This window comes from Python bivittatus, unplaced genomic scaffold (genome assembly GCF_059951505.1).
Source record: "Python bivittatus isolate LINGU-HERP-01145 unplaced genomic scaffold, Pbiv_v1 ctg000340_np1212, whole genome shotgun sequence".
Taxonomy (NCBI): domain Eukaryota; kingdom Metazoa; phylum Chordata; class Lepidosauria; order Squamata; family Pythonidae; genus Python; species Python bivittatus.
This window is the reverse complement of record NW_028277056.1, coordinates 19773403-19790664: the sequence shown is the minus strand read 5'-3', so window position 1 is coordinate 19790664 and position 17262 is coordinate 19773403. Positions and strand designations below refer to the sequence as shown.

The 17262-nt window shown below is 38.8% G+C and overlaps 1 protein-coding gene across 1 annotated transcript in view; it reads left to right on the top strand.

Moving 5' to 3' along the window:
- The window catches only part of LATS2 (large tumor suppressor kinase 2), a 50739-nt gene extending 48033 nt beyond the window's left edge, over positions 1-2706 (top strand). Inside the window, exon 8 of the mRNA XM_088140672.1 lies at positions 345-2706. Coding sequence (XP_087996798.1) covers positions 345-839 — 495 coding nt within the window. The 3' untranslated portion in view covers positions 840-2706. The remainder of the gene's footprint in view (positions 1-344) is intronic.
- The last annotated feature ends 14556 nt before the right edge of the window (positions 2707-17262 follow it).

The window sequence follows — 17262 nt, the reverse complement described above, 5'->3', positions numbered from 1 at the left end:
AGATGATACGTACAAAATAAAGCAAAAGGCAGAATTGTCATTGGAAAAGACCCTGATGCTGGGAAAGATTGAAGGCAAAAGGAGAAGAGGACGGCAGAGGATGAGATGGTTAGATAGCATCACTGAAGCAATGAGCATGAAACTGAGCAAACTCAGGGAGGCAGTGAAGGACAGGAAGGCCTGGCGCAATATGGTTCATGGGGTCACGAAGAGTCGGACACGACTTAACGACTGAACAACACAGTTATACAGTTGTGATGTGCAGCAAGGTTATTCTACATGTGGAAGTTTTGCACTTCATGAGGATTAATATTCAACATTAACTATATACTTCTGTTTTTTAGGTGATAAACTGGGAGAATACTCTGCACATTCCCTCTCAGATCAAGCTTAGCCCTGAAGCTAGTGATCTCATTACAAAACTCTGTTGCTCTGCTGAAGAGAGGCTTGGAAGAAACGGAGCAGATGATATCAAGGCTCATACTTTCTTTGACTCCATAGACTTCTCCACTGACATCCGCAGACAGCCAGCTCCTTATGTCCCAAAGATCAGCCATCCAATGGACACTTCCAATTTTGATCCAGTTGAGGAAGATGGGCCTTGGGATGACACCAGTGAAGACAGTGCCAGGGCATGGGACCCACAGGCCTCATCTAATGGCAAACATACAGAACATGCCTTCTATGAGTTCACTTTCCGAAGGTTTTTTGATGACAATGGTTACCCATTCAGATACCCAAAACCTTCTGGGCTAGATATAGGCCAGTCTAAGAATTCTGATGTAGAAAACAAAGATGGGCTGGATCAGAATGGAGCCTGTCAACCTGTATATGTGTAAATGACTGTACAAAATCTCCCTCCAAAAAAACTTTATTCATAAAGTTAAGGTCTTCCTTATATAGTCCTTAGTTGGGATCAGTTCCAGTTCAGGATCATGCAAGTCTGGGGAAAGAAAGACTTGAAGAGAAAGTTCTAAATGCTAGCTGTTTCAGATTTTAGGCCATTTAGAACTGTAAATAGCTTTGTTGATGAGTGCACTTGAAATCCAGATTTTCACTCTAGTTTCTAAGGCCTGGTGTGTTACATTCTTAACCAACTTTTTCTTCTTATCTGCTGTTGCATTTACATGCTTCCATAGCATTGTGCTATTTTTTGTTTTAAGTGAGCAAAGAGCACTTACTTTTGTTTATAGCAGGGTTGTTTTTTTCCTACTAAATTATAGGAATTAACTTTGACAAATCATGCTGCTGTTCTTCTTTTCTCATTTGTTAAAAATTGGATCCATCGCACTTGTGTCACATTTTAGGAAAATACGTAAGATTGAAGAACATATGATTAAAAGTCTCTGTGCAATAATGTTTAGTAAGAGAAAAAAATGTATTGCGTCTAATGTCCTAAATTTACCAGTGCCATTTTTGTATTCAGACTCTAATCTTTATGTGTATGTTTCCACATTTCAAAATTCTGACACAATTGTTGAAGCTGCTTTATTTCCCTTTTTTAAAAACATATTGGAATTTAGTGTAATCATAGTATGAGCAAGTGGCAGTCAGGATGTGATATCAATGATTGATGTGTGGAGAGTGCTGCATGGGTTGTGTTATTTTGTTTTTCTGTTTGAAATGACCTTTTTCTTGCCATTCACGGGCAGGTCCTGTGTATCCATTTTAACTGAAGATCTATAACTTTAGACCTTCAGAATGTGTGCTGATAAAGTATTGATTGTGTGGATGGTTTTTCTATTATGATTGTGTGCTATCTATTATATGTTCTCTAAGACAAATGGCAAAGCTCTAATTCTTGTAGGGATTGATGGTGTGTATAGGCGGAAGGAGAATTTGGTTTAATCAGTTGTCTTATTTCATAAAATATTTATCCTGGTATAAAAGGATAAATAGCAAAACATAGCTTTCAGGATCACTTTGTGGTCAGAATCTATGGCCAGCACAATACACAGTATTCAGTGTGTTTGTAAGTTGCCACATAGTATTCATGAATATTATCATTTAGTATCTGTATGCAGAAATATATAATGAGAATGTTCAATTCTCTGTGCCTTAAAATTGAATCAAGAGCCTTATATTCTTTTTAAATTTTATAGGACTCTTCTGAGCTATAATGCTAAGTGACAATGAATTTCTGGAATGTATTGGACATATAAAGTTGCCTTTATATTGATTCAGGTTATTAGGTATAGTGTACTGTCTCCAGACAGTACAGGGTAATCTTGCAAGCTGTTTCTTTAAAGCAGAGGTTTTCCAAGCCCTGTTATCTGAGACCTTTTATTGGATATGCTGGAGATTGAAAATGGGACTCTATATATACAAGGCATATACATCAATAGGTTGTAGTCCTTCTTCAGATGCAGTTTTTCATTATTGTGATTACATTTTATGGTGGCAAATCAACGTGTGTACCTGCCCTTAGTCATTTAGGCAAGGGTAAAGAACTTTTCCTTTAGATGTTGCTAAACTACAGTTCCCGTCCCATCAGTTCCCTAGCATAGTCTGTAGTGAATAATGTTGGGTTTTATTTCGTGTCAGCATCTGGAGATCTTAAAGTTCCCCACCCCTGATTTAGGCATCCCTGAGACCATATGAAGACACACCAACCAATGTTGGCATGTCTTGTTGCTTGTCTGTGATGATTTCAAGGCCTAGAAACTGCATGCATGATAAAAAGCATGTCGTTTTATTTTGTTTAAATCTGCAGGTAAGCACTATATCATCAGTATAAAGAAAATTAGAGATCGTGCAGTCACATGATTTATCTATACTACATGAACGCAACAATGCTGACACTCCCAGGGCTGCTTGGAACTGTGAATTATTATGTCCTGTTTAAGTGGAGAGATTAATCTTAACCAAGTATATACAGAACAGAATCTATTTAGGTTGCAGCCATAGTTGTCTTAAGTGAAGCATCCAAATGTTGGTCTTGATTATATCTGGTCCATTATATTGTTATATATTATGATAGATCAAACTAATCTTTCATCTCTATCAAAATGCAAACATACTTTTAAGATATTTTTTAAATTGTTTAAAATACGCATTTTATTAGCTATGTTAACATAAGGAATAATGGAATGATAATGGAATACTAAAGATAATTAAGCCATAAATATCTTCATTTATATTCTATATATACCTAAATAGATTTTTCTTTCAAATCCTTAATTCAGATTAGTTTAACAGTCCTATTTTAAATGACTGATTGCAATAACACTTGAGGGCAATATTCCACTGTGTGTTTGCTTATTTTATGTTTTTAAATCTAAAGCTTCATTTTTTCCTATGTTATTCCATATGTTATTTCTTAATATTTTAATCTATCATATCCTACCCATTGTCTACATACTATCTAAAACAACAACACCTGTAAATCCATCAGAGTAAACTAAACAAAATGATTGTGTATTTGTTTACATTTGTATGAAAGGAGTGTTCTGAGATATGCAGTGCTTGTGTTGTGGTGGTTTATGAAAGATTCAGTATTACTACTTTTTATATAATGCCATTTTTATATTTACATCTATCTGTCATTCTTTTATGTGGTAGGTTCTTCCTCAGGAACTCAGTTTAACTGTTATTTATTTATCATTTGCCTTTTGAAAGCTTCTGCTGGCACAATTTATTATTAAAAGATGAATCAAACTCTAAGACGTCTCTTTTGTGTTCTTATGGGCTATGAAATGTTTGAACATAAACCAGAATTGTGGTATGTGGAGATGAAGGTAAGCACTGTAAGCAGTGGACTTAGTACCAGTAGTCCTTAATGTACTTAATGACCCTAATTGGGACCGACAACTCTGTCACTGAGTGACTGGGTCATTAAGTGAAACTTCACATGACTGCTCCACTTAGCAACAGCAGTTCGAGGTAAGGGTAAAGTAAGGGACTGCCTCCACTTCAATTCCCCCCATCTACCTATCTCCCCCCATCTCTGCCCTTTTGGCTACCCACTGCTGCCAGCTGCCCCCACTGCCCAGCTCTGCCCGCTGCATCCTCGGCGAAAGAAGGACCCAGCTGGTGCATGAAAGGAGGACTCGGCCAGCATGCAGAAGGAGCCAGTTGCAGTGTCGTGAAAGAATTATAGTGGTACCTCGGTTCACGAACTTAATTTGTTCCACGATTCTGGTCGCGAGCTGAATTGGTCACGAATTAAATCAAATTTCCCCATAAGGTTCAATGTAAATAAGGTTAATCTGTTCTGAACCATATGTATTTTTTTTTTAACCATCTTCAAAAAAGTTGAGATTGTCGACTTTGCCATCTTGTACTCCGAGGCCAGATCAATCACACGAATACCACGCTCATGCTTTTCTACAATTTCCTTCTTCAATTCAATGGTTATTTTCTTCAAAACCTTCTTAACATTCTTGCTCTGCACTTTCTTGTTACCTTAATTATTGCTCTGCACATTCTTGTCACCATTACCGTTCTGCACGTTCTTGTCACCTTCATTACCACTCTGCACTTTCTTTTTACCACCATGCTTGCTCTGCACTTTCTTTGGAGCCATGCTGGATGTACTGTATGTGCTAAAAAGCACACCAAAAAGCTTCACAGCAAGTGTCTGCAACCGCGATCTCGCCTAGAGGAAGCCACAACCACGTGTCAGAGCAGGGAAGATGGGCACGGGTCGTGTTCATCACCCAATGCGGAGTTCATGAACAGAAGCAAAATTTTGCTAACACTGCTGTTCACGAACCGAATGGTTCATGAACAGAAGCATTTGTGAACCGAGTTATTACTGTACTCTGCTGATACAGTAATGGTGTGCAGTGTGGCAAGCATGGTGGAGTGGGCAGGGCCACGCAGCCGGCAGCAGTGTGTAGGTGGGCAGCCAAAAGGTGGTTGTAGATGTGGGTGGGCTTGAATTTTGTTCACGTAACAGCAGGGGCACTGCAGCCAGAACTTCGTGGGCCAGTCATAAGCCTATTCGGTGCTGTCCTAACTTCAAATAGTCTCTAAACAAGTGTCATTAAGCAAGGACTACCTGTACGGTTTAATCACAAGGAGTCAGAAACCAGGAATGCAGACTGTAATTCAGGAAAAGCCAGGGTGGTGGCAAAAGGTCAGAAGAAGCCATTGAAGTTGAGAATCAAGAGATTGGAGAATAATAAAAAGGAGCATGAACAATGATGTGACTTCAGAATTGTTCCATAACAAATAAATTAACACTAAGTAGAGCACCCACAGTTACAGCCTTATTCTATTTGGAAAGCCTGGGGGCTTTAAGTTGTTCTTTTTGCCTCATATGTTAGCTGTGACAGGGTGAGAAACTGGCTAGTTGCAGCCACTTCTGAGCCTGAACAGAAGGGAAGGTGTTCTAATGGTATGGCCTGTCCAGTAAGATTCCCCTGATCTCTGAGATGTCATTACTGTCACACTCGCATGTTAAATGGCTCAGTGATGATGAGAAATTGGAGAGAGTTGCCAATGAGCTAACCATGATATTAGTTAATTTGTTACATTTTTGTTATTAGCATAAATATCTCTTTAGCGATTTATTTAAATGGACTAATAATGACATCAATTGTAGGCTCTTACAAATATTATTTCCATGGGTAACCCTATTAAGTTGGGTAAATACAAAGTTGGTTTTAAGAGTTGTCGCACATATATTAGCTGCAATGAAGTTTGAAAATAATTTATAACTTCTTCAGGCAAATGGAAAAATTTACGGGAGAAGCCTAAAGAGTTTTCATTAACAATTCAGACATAAGAATAGGGGTCATAATATTCTATAAAACAAATATTGGAGGTATCATTTTGGTTGAAATAAGAAATCCAAAGGTTTTTAAAAGGCTAGTAATGGTAAAAACACCAGATAATTAAGGTCTCTAGAGCAAAATTGAATTTTAGAATATTAACTTTGTATACATACTCTTAGCATGTTGCATGAATCCAGTCAATTTGGCTTAGACAACAAATCATGGTTTATCTCAATGTGTGGACCCATCCATTATTTAATACTGTACTACTTAGAACAGTAACAATGTAGATTTTTCAACGTTTTGCAACGTTTGCAACGTATAGTTGTTGCAACGTTTTGCAACAAATTTTTTTTTGCCTGCACCTCAGTTTCCTAGCCGTTTCATAACATCATCATGAATAGCTGCTGGTTTGGATCCTGTAGGTTTGCAGAGAGAAAAATTACCAGCCTCTCTTATCCTGTGCAATCCCACTTTGTTCAGGAAGGGCCCTGAATCTCTAGAAATGCTTTTTCAAAGGGCATAGAAGGCTATGGGGAGAATGGGTGGGAAAATTTCCTTCCATAAACATTCTTAAATCATCTTAGAATCCAAGCCATTGTTCTGTACAAAGCAAAACTTGCTTTTAATGAAAACACTTTGAAAAATGCAGTGATATTGGCAGATAATCAAACATATAATTCCAAACATATTTTCTCCCAAGTACATTTTTTTTTGTAGAGATGATAATAAATTTAGAAATTCATCTGACACAAATTGCAAATGCTAAAATCTAAGAATGTTTTTGCTGGCAAAGAAGACTGTGAAACAGTGGATGGCAGTGGTATGTGATGGAAATTCTATTGGATCTACTCATGGAACAGGAAAGGCTTTTACTTGTTATCTTCCAAACCAATCTGTTAATTAAATTTGAGCAAGAGATAATATATATGGTCAGTGTTAGAGCAAAAAGAGCTCTAAATATATTGAAAAATGAAGGAGATACCTTACTTTAACAAGTTATTAGAGAACAAAAGTTTATTGTAGGTAATGAATTCAATAATTTATTTGAGAATGAAAATTTGGCTTTTTTATGCTTTTAGAAGTAAACCCCAACTTAAATGTCTTGAAGATGCTTTGGATTTTCACTCCTGCAGACCCCGTTAGCTGGTTTGGGGATTGTGGGAGTTGATGTCACAAGATACCTGGAGTCACCAGGTTTGGGAGCATTGGCCTATATGATTCTTTTCTTCAGTTCCGTAATGGTGACTTCATTCAAATTTTAGAAGCTGACCTCATACTAATAAAACTAGCAATCCATCAAATAAATGTGAACCCAAACAAAGAATGTAAGTATTGTTGTCTAGATCACTTCATGATCCTTTTTAGTTTAGCTCTTTTCTATGACAGATATCTCAGTAGGTTAGCAATCCTGGTATACAGCAGTACATTCTTTCTTTCCATAAATTTCAATCAAGTATGCTAAAAGCCAGTAGCAAATTATTTGGTGAGGTTTATACTTTGTGTTAGTCTATAAAATAGTAGGTTATTGAGGGTGGGGGGCACAATATAGCTCATTGAACAAAATATAGGGAAAGTATCTTAACACTGTGTACTCAGATTTTGAATATATAGCCAAAGCCAAACCAATTCTAATTATTGACAAAAAGCATCTCAGAAGGTGACAGAGCCTGGCTGACCTTGCCTCTGCTCACAAACTAAGCAAGGTTGGGTCTGGTTAATACTGAAATGAGAGATCACCAGGGAATACCAGAACTTTAACTAAGGTGGAAATCATCAGTGACAGCAACAAGTGCCAGAAAAAGGCAATGACAACAGTAATAGATATTTGTCTATTATTACCAAGAAAGATTATGTATTACCTTAGAAAGTTCTTGCATTTGAAAGGTAAATAATGTGTTATTAAATAAATGCAACTATGTAGTAGAAAACAATAACCAAAAAGCATGATCTAGCAAACAAATGTTATAGATATAGTACAATAATAGATACATTTCAGCACATACCATGATTAGGTATCAATCCAACAAATCTCACTGATATCCAGCAAACAATAAAAATATTGTGTCAAAAAATACAAATACTGTAGTGGGTCAGTAGAGCTGCTTGTCAATTTCAGCATTTGAGAAGGAAATAGCAATTTCCCTCCCTGCCACCATTTCTTTGTTCTTAACAGAATGAATGCAGCTGGCAATTCACCAGGGGCTGATTGGCATGAAGCAAACTCTTTAAGTGAGGGCTCCAAGACATTTTTAGAACAGCAGCAGAATTAACACTTCAGATAAACAGTCTATCCACAAATTTTGGGTGATTGCCAGAGAACTTAGCTGTGCTGTGTGTTCTATGAATGACACAAAATGATTGTAATAACGTGAAGATTCTGCCAGTGTCACATGATCAAGACATAATCCCACAGCCACAAGCTGCCATGAAGCTCCAATTGCATACACCAACCTATCTAAATATAATATTAACAGATATTATGCTGTCATATTTTATTTCTTGAGAAAGTTGATATGCCTGTATTTGTTAAGTCCCTCACACAAGTTGGCTTACAATGGTCCCCAAGGACTCCATTCTACCAATGATTTCTGAGATTATTAACACTATTCTGTGGACTGCAGTGGTATCATGCTTAAGCAGCTCTCTGTAGCCCTGGCCATTTAAACAATTATAGTCCAATGACCTATTATTACGTTATTATGGTTGGTCGCACAGTCAGCCAGATGTTTAGGCTGGATTTGGCATTTTTATCACCTCTCAAGTCCTTCCCAAGGACCTAGGATAAGTAGATGTTGTTTGATGGTGTTAAAACGTATTGTTGCAGGATGTAAGTTGTTCCAAGTAAAGTTGCCTTTTGTAATTGACTGATGGTGTTCAAGTGGTGCTCCAGATGTTTTGGGATTGCACCTAAGGTGCCTATAACTATTGATACTACCTTTGTTTTCTTTTGCCATAGTTGTTCTACTTCTATTTACAGGTCTTTATATTTTGTGATTTTCTCCAGTTCTTTCTCTTCTATTCTGCTGTCTCCAGGTATTGCAATACTGACTACCCAGACTTTTTTCTCTCTTCTTCCTCCTCTTCCTCCTCCTCCATACACAACAGCGTGAAATCACAGCTGCCAGTTCTTTAGCTCATGTTGGCCTTCATTCACATTGAGTTCTTCCCAAGAACCTAGGATGTCATAATGTATTGGCATATGATGATGGTGATGATGATGTCAAATCCCTAAAGGAATCTCAGGGCTGTACAGATACGATATGTTTAATACGTTTAAATATATTTATATATATACAAAAAATATGTGTGTGTGTGTGTGTATAAAACATAATTATATATTTATATATTTATATTTATATATTTAAATATATTTAACTAAACAGGTAAGGAACTGTAGTGCTGAAGTGCTGCTGCAGCTCCAGGAACTCTTAGAGGAAATGGATTATTTAGATATTTGCCAGTCTGGCTTCAGGCAGACTTTTGGCATGGAGATAGCCTTAGTCACCCTGATAGATGATCTGTACCAGGAGAGATGCAAAAGGAGTATGATCCATTTGATACTCAAGGCTCTCTCAGAGGCTTTTGATATTGTTGGCCAGGGAATGAGGATAGCTGAGGTAGGAGGCCCTATTCAGCAATACTTCCATTTGTACTACTTGGAGTGTTATCAGAAGATGATTTTGGAAGACATCTGCTCAACCCCTGGAAGTCGCCCTGGGTCTGGAACCACAAGGGTCCATTATCTTTAATGTTATTTAATTATTCTATGGACTGAGAAAGTTCATATACGAGTATGGGGTCAGGTTCCACTAATACATTGATGATATTCAATGCAGAGGGTCTGGATGGGGAACAACAGGCTCCAGCTGAACCCTGGTAAGATGGAGTGGCTGTGGGTTAATGGCTCCTCTGTATCCAGGATGTCGTCATTATTGGTGCTGGATGGGGTAGCACTGCCCCAGACAGATTAAGTGTGTAATTTGGGGGTCCTCCTGGGCTCACAGATCCTGCTCAAAGAGCAGGTGGCAGCCGCGGCCAGGAGGGCTTTTGCAGAGTTCCAGGTTGTGCATCAGTTACGCCCTTTCCTGGATCGGGTTGCCCTTCCAGCGGTCACTCATGCCCTTGTTATCTCCCAGATAGACTACTGCAATGCGCTCTACATGGGGCTACCCTTGAAGAGTATCCGGAAGCTTCAGCTGGTCCAGAATGCAGCCGTGTGAGCTATTTCTGGGGTCCGAAGGACCCATATAACACCTTTGCTCTGTGAGCTGCACTGGGTAGTGGTTTGCTTCCGGGTCCAATTCAAGGTGTTGGTTATCACCTTTAAAGCCCTACATGGCATGGGGCCAGGCTACCTGAGGGACCGCCTCACCCCGATTTCAACCCGTCCCACCCAATCTCACAGAGAGGGCATGCTCCGGACCCCCTCGGCAAAAGAACTCTGACTAGCGGGGTCCAGAAGGCAGGCTTTCTCTGCTGTAGCCCCTGCTCTTTGGAACTTGCCCCCGGAGGCGAGACAGACCCCCTCACTCCCGGCCTTTCAGAGGGATTTGAAGACCTGGCTCTGGCACCTGGCCTGGGGCAGGGAGGGAGGTCATCAGAAATGGGGTTGGCTAGCCCCCTAGGGGCCTGGTGTTCCTTCCATTGGCCTCTTGGATTTTTTCTCTCCCTTCCATTTTGTGTAAATGTGTTTTTCTTTTTATAAATTTTAATTATTTGTTTTAATTGGTTGTAAACTGCCCAAAGTTCCCTGTTGGGGGGTGATGGGTGGGGATAAGCCTGATAAATAAATAAATAAACAAATAAACAAACAAACAAATAAATAAATAAATATTCAGCTTACTTCTGTTCTGTAATGTCAGGGTTACATGTTTCCAGGAAGGGACTGGATATGGGACAATAAGCTAAAGCTGAATATGGACAAGACTGAATTGTTACTGATTCCAGAGCCTCAAGTTCAGGTGAATTCAGGTGATGTGTCTGTTCTGAATGGAGTCATAACCTTGCATAAGGGAAAACATTCACAGCTTCAGGGATCCTCTTGGATCCAGCATTGATGCTGGACAACATCATAATATCTGTGGCAAGGAGGGGCCATTTATCAGACTAGTTGTGCCCATACTGTATCTTGAGTAGAGAGAAACATAATAGTCTGCAGGGAAAGGAAGGGAATGGAAATGATGTCATGCACAACATGCAGAAATGATGTAAATTATGTAACTTGAATTCATCCTACAGAACAATTAATCAAAACATGTATACATAGCAAAACCAGAATGTACTGAGTTTTATAGTCCCAGGTTTTCCATCTGTGACTTAAACCTTTCCACTTCCCACTAAATAAAACCCCTGTGGACATTGAACATTGAAGCAATGGTCCCTCCCCCAACTCTGGATACAGCATTTGCTGATTCTGTAAAGTTTAGAGGTCTAGAAGGCTAATTAGTTTGTGTCAGGAACTGTCAGTGAAGTTATTTGTGTGAGATCTATGTTGTGACAAATAAAATGAGCAGTAATACATTACACCTGTTAAAGTTATGGTTACAAAGGGCCCCCTAGTGGTAAAAAAGGCATGTGTTTCAAGCACAACCCTTAACAGCCTTTCTCAATCTGGTGTCCTCCAGGTGTGTTGAATAATTCCTTTCATCCATAGCCAGCAAAATATGCTAGCTAAGGATTATGGAAATTAAAGTCCCACACATCTAAAGAGTACCAGATAGGGAAAGTCTATGTAATAGCTCAATTTCTTTGATGCTACTAATATTTAAAATTTAAAAGATTAAGCATTGTTTGTCATTAAACATTATTCAGTCAATTTTCTTTAAGTGCTAATATTACACTATATGCATTCACTATGAGCTGATTCTATTAAGGATTCTATTATACATATACCTGAAGAAATTATATCATTACCACAGTGTCTTACAGCAATGAGGAGATGGGGTTCACAATTGCTTTCTACTGACCCTAATGTGAAATTTGCCCTTCATTTTTTTTTACAATTTCCACATATTTGGCTGTTACTGAACTCTCTAAAGTCTGTTCTCAAATTAATTTTACCAATTTAGATCCCATCAGCATATGGGTAGGATTTTTTTTCAGTAGCACAGTACATTGGTTTGCATTTGTTTTTACTTAATTACATTTCTCATATCCATGATAAATCCTCATCACATTTGGAGACAGATATTGTGAATAAGCCATTTGGAGCTTTTCTCTGTAATCCCTAATGATCTTTTAGTTAGTGAAGAACTAAATGAAACGTGATCTTTTATCTAGATATTAAGTTATCCACCATATGGACAAGTACAATTTCAGTTGTAGAATGATTTAGCCTTACAAGACTGGTTATTTCAAGTGCTGAGGCACAATCTGTCTGGAAGATTAGATTCAGATGCACATTCAAGGAGAACACTTTGTCCAATGTTGCTGCTGTTAATAGTTCCTTATGAAAGAAGCTGTGAGATTATAATGTTGGGATAATATCTATATTCCTCTTTATGAATGATATACAAGATAGTTTGCAGATTTAGTTTTGACTAACTGTGATATGTGAATCCAGCCACTGTGGTTTATGCCATAGCATGTAGCATTAATCCATCAAATTATGGTTTATTAAATAATGGTTTATTAATGATCAGACCATAAACCATCAACTTTTCCGTGTACATTCTTGGCATCTGCCAGGCTTTCTATCCACCTGACTCATGTAGGAAATAAACTAATTTTTAAAATGGGAAGTTGGCACACTGTGAAACAAAATGCTAGTTTCTAACATAATTTCCACTTCCAAGATAGCCTCTGGAACCCACACAGACCCATGACTTCCTTGGAGATAAAAATGATGGTCAGCTGTAGTCATTGTACTTATCAAGGGAAGAAGGAATAACCTTGAGGAACAGGAGGAAGAGCTGCAACCAAGACAATAGCCAGATAAAAGAAATCTGAGTCTGGGCCAAAATTGTAACCCGAGAAAGCATCTCAGACAAGAACCTCCCTAATTCTCACAAAGATAAAGACTTGAGAGATTCTGTTACTATAAACCTATAATAAAAGTAGTATTAGCATGCATGACTTTGGTTTCCTAGTTTTGAAGGACTGACAGTACTTTGCTTGGAAGTATGCCCACTTGCCCAAAAAGGGTAAACAGGAGTAGAGTATAAAGCATCTTTCTGTGGAGTAAGCTATAAACCAGATAGGATTCTAATAAAATATACCAAGTATGGGCAAAATATTCTGTTCTCAAAATGAAATAGTAGGGAGAAAAACAGAACATTCCCTTGGTGCCAATCCATATCTGGATCATCATGAAACACTTCCTGTTCTGAAAGATGTACTTCCAGAAGACTTGTGGTTGGTTGCTTGATTACGTGCCATCAAGTCAGTGACAACTCTTAGCAATCACATAGATTTTCTCCATGACAATCTGTCCTTAACCTGATCCCTTCACGTTTTTCAACAGTGCACCCATCACCACTGTAACTGAGTTCATCCACCTTGCTGCTAGTCTTTCTTCTTCCACCTTTCCCAGCATTAGAGCCTTCTCCAGAGAGCTAGGTCTTTGCATAATGTGCCAGAAGTATGATAATTTGAGCCTAGTAATTTGTGCCTTGAGTGAGAACTCAGGGTTGATTTGATGATCCATTTGTTTGTATTCTTGGCTGTTCTTGGTATTCTCAGAAGTCTTTTCCAACACTAAAGTTCAAAAGTGTCATTGCTCTTTCTATCCTGCTTCTTCAAAGTCCAACTTTTGCTTCCATATAGTGTTATAGAGAATACTATTGCTTGTACGATTATGATTCTGTAGGTATAGGCACATCACAACATCTGAATATCTTTTTCAAGGCCTTCATGGCTGCTCTACCGAGTGCTACTCTGCGGTTATTTCTTGACTGCTTGTTCCTTTATTACTGATGGTTGATCCTAAAAGGCAGAAGCTGTCTACCACTTTGATATCTTAATTGTCAATTCTAAGGCTGGTTGTTGTGCCTGTTGTCATTAGTTTGGTCTTCTTTATATTTATCTCCATTTTTCACTGTGCTCCTTGACTTTTATTATTAAAGCTTAGAGATCCTTTGCATCTCTAAAATGATAATGAGTAGTGTCGTCAGCATAGAGTAGATTACTGATGTTTCTTCCTCCAATTTTAAAAATGCACTCATGTACTTTCAATCCACCTTCCCTTAATTCAGCACATAGGTTGAATAAATAAGGAGAGAGTATACAGCCTTGTCTCACTCGTTTGCCAAACTGGAGCTGGTCTGTTTTGCCATGTTCTATCTGTATTGTGGCTTCCTGACCTGTGTATAGGTTTTACACGAGAACAATGTTCCAGGATTTCCATTTTTCTAAGTATATTCTACAGTTTGACATGATTGACACAACTGAAGGTTTTTCTGTAATTAATGAAGCACATACTGACTTCTTTTTGGTATTCTTTGGCTTTCTCAATTATCCAATGTGTATCAGCAATAATGTTCCTCAGTCTTTTCTAAAACTGTCTTGGACATTTGGCATCTCTTTTTCTGTGTGGGGCTCTAACTTAAACATTATTTTGCTAGTATGTGAGGAGACTGGTGGACCACTCCCAAAATAGCTGGATCAATAACATCTGGAAGGAGGACAATGTTCTGAAATTTCCCCAAAAAATTCATCTCTGGAACCAAGTGTTTTGCAATCCGCACAACAATTATAATCCAATGGCTGCTTTTTTGTAAAGGCGAAAGCCATTTTGTAAGTGTTCCAACAGTATATTCACAACATTTTGAGCCATAGGCCCCAAAAGAGGGGCAATTTCTATGTTAAGATTTTAACTGTAGTTTTTTGGGTTTCGCTTAGCTGCTTGTGTTAATCCAATTAATTAATTTTGTTAATTAATTTGTTGAGAGGAAAAATAAGACATTGTACAGGCCAGGTAGAGAAGATTGCTTCTTAGCAAACAAAGTTGGAAGTGGCATAAGAAACAGGATGATATGAAATAAAGCTGTGAAACAAAAAAAAAAAACCCCTAAAAAAAAGACAACTAAACTGGAATTCTGAAACCAGAATGCAAGAATTACATTAGATTATTGAGAAACGGGTCCCATGTAAAATAAAGAAGCTGACAGAATTAAAAGATAAAAGAATGGACACAGGTAAGAGAAATCTCAGGACCTGACATCAGTGCACATCATGAACATTTTGCACTGTGAATATAATCTAGAAGACAAACTAGGTTCACATAGAACATTAAGACCAAACCAATCAAACGATATTTTAATTTAGGTGCACTACAGGAACCAGGTAAGGAATTGCAATCCTCTCCAAAAGGGAAAAGGAGAAGGGCATTTCCAATTGATTCTTTGCACTGGCTCAGAATCAACTCTGAGTCTCTGCCCTCCCATGACATTACTGGTAATATTCAAGAGATTCAATCTTTTTTTTCCATGGCTCTTTACTGGTTTATCTGAGACTGCAACAAAGCTCTTTCCTCCTTTTGCATAACTGTAGCTTGTGGGTGATTTGTTTCTAGTTGGCAGGAACTCTTGCTTTCCTCCTGTCTCTACATTTCAGTGTCCTGTCCCTGGTGTCCATCTGTAAGTATTTACATGAATATCTCCTCTTCTCCACTCCAGTCACAATGTACAGCCATGATGAAAGGCACTGGGGAAAGTACATGGTTGCAAAAACCTCAGTGTATTATCCATTCTCTTTTCACCTTCACAGCTTGGAAGAGGATTTTAAATTAGGGAGGAAAGGCAGGTTTGCGCTAGAAAGCCTTTCCTCAATGAACTGCTTTTTCTTCCTTTGAGACATAATCAAATTCAAAATGAATTGAAAATGCAAAGAGGGATCTGGAGTACCGTGGGTGGGGACAGGGGAGTGAGATACTAATGACTTTTTTACATTCCCCTATTGGTCAACAAAAGGTGGGTACTGGGTGGCTCAGAATGTTCTCTCATATTTTCAGCATTTTAAGAATGAAAGAAGTGAAGATGAATGCAGATTGGGCTTGAGAGAAACAACAGGGTTGAAAGCTCCTGAAAGAGAAACCAGTACTGTAATTTAGACACAATGGAACAAGAATGCCGCAACTGCACTCTAATGCTTAGACCTCTGATCCAGATGAGATCATATTCAGAATACACTGGACATAATGCAGGTGAATGATTTGAATGGCCAAAAGATATTTTGAGATGCAGAGACTATAATATTCACATAGTCAAAAATAAACCTCATACTAAATCAGTTTGTTACCAAAACAAGAAATGGACAGAAACAGTATCTCTACTCAAAGACATTCATTTCTAGCCCTTTAGGTAGAGTAGGCAAGAGAAAAGGGCAGAAGAAACTGGACACTGATTGTAGTATAAATAAAGCTACCATTTGATTCACTAGTGATGTGAATTCTTTCATAATGGCATCATAGTTCTGCTAAATAACTCTGCTTACCTGAGCCTTTGTGTCTTGGGAAATAATTTATTGCAGTGTATGCCTTGCCAGCCGAGAAATGATTGACATTTACTTACAGTACTTGCTTCTTTCTATTGTGTTCAATATTGCCTTGGTGTCTCAGGGTTGATGGTGCCTTTTAAGTACAGAAAACTTTCAGCCAGGTAAAATGCATCTGCTAGATATGTATGCTGTAAGGAGCTCCACACTATGAGTTGCAACATCTCAGATGCTTAAGCTTGTTACATGGTATTATCATGCACTACATATTCTTGTTCAACAACAATTCTTACTATATTGAATTATTTGAAAGAACTTAAATGGTTGGTTCCATGCTTAATTTTAGATACAGAATTATATAACTTTCACTTTATGTATAGCATTATGTAAAGTTCAATCACTTTTCTGATTGATGTCTTTCAAATTTTCTATAAGGAATTGGAAAGCAGTAACCAACTGCTTTCCAATTTCCAAGTATTGTCCTCAGTTATGCACTGTGTTTCTTGGGAGTAAATTGTATTCCTTATGCTACCCTTTCTTTAAAACCAAACCCAAATACACAAAACCTCGTAGATGGTTTGCATTAGCTTCCAACTTGCTTGGAGAACAAACCCTTTAACCTGGAAGACCCTCCTCAGATCCTTTATGGGTTGGAGTGGATTGGAGTTATTCGGGGATGAGAATAGAAAGAAACCGGCCCAAGTCCTTCGGCGTTTTTCACAGTTCGGCCGGCAAAGGCTTAAACCTTGAGTTATTGGGAGCTTCTCTGGGGATGTTGATGTTCTCGCTGAGGGGGCGTTTGGGCTTCCGATAGCCCGCTCCAGGAGCACAAAACCATGCCGCCGCCGCCGCCCCTTTGGCTTTATGACTGCGAGGGGTGGAAAAGGGTCGGGCCGCATTCCTGCATCCTCCCGACCCAGCCGGACGGAACTGCTCTCTCGCCATCTTTCCTGAAGCCATTTCAGACGACGACCCACCGCTTCCGCCACCTCCGCGGCCGGCGGGGAGCGCCTCACGAGCGCTCTGCGGGGTTGGCACGAGCAACTCGCCCCAGCTCTCCCTCCCGGCCCGTCCGCCCTCCGGGATCGTGGATTGGCTAGGCGGCCGC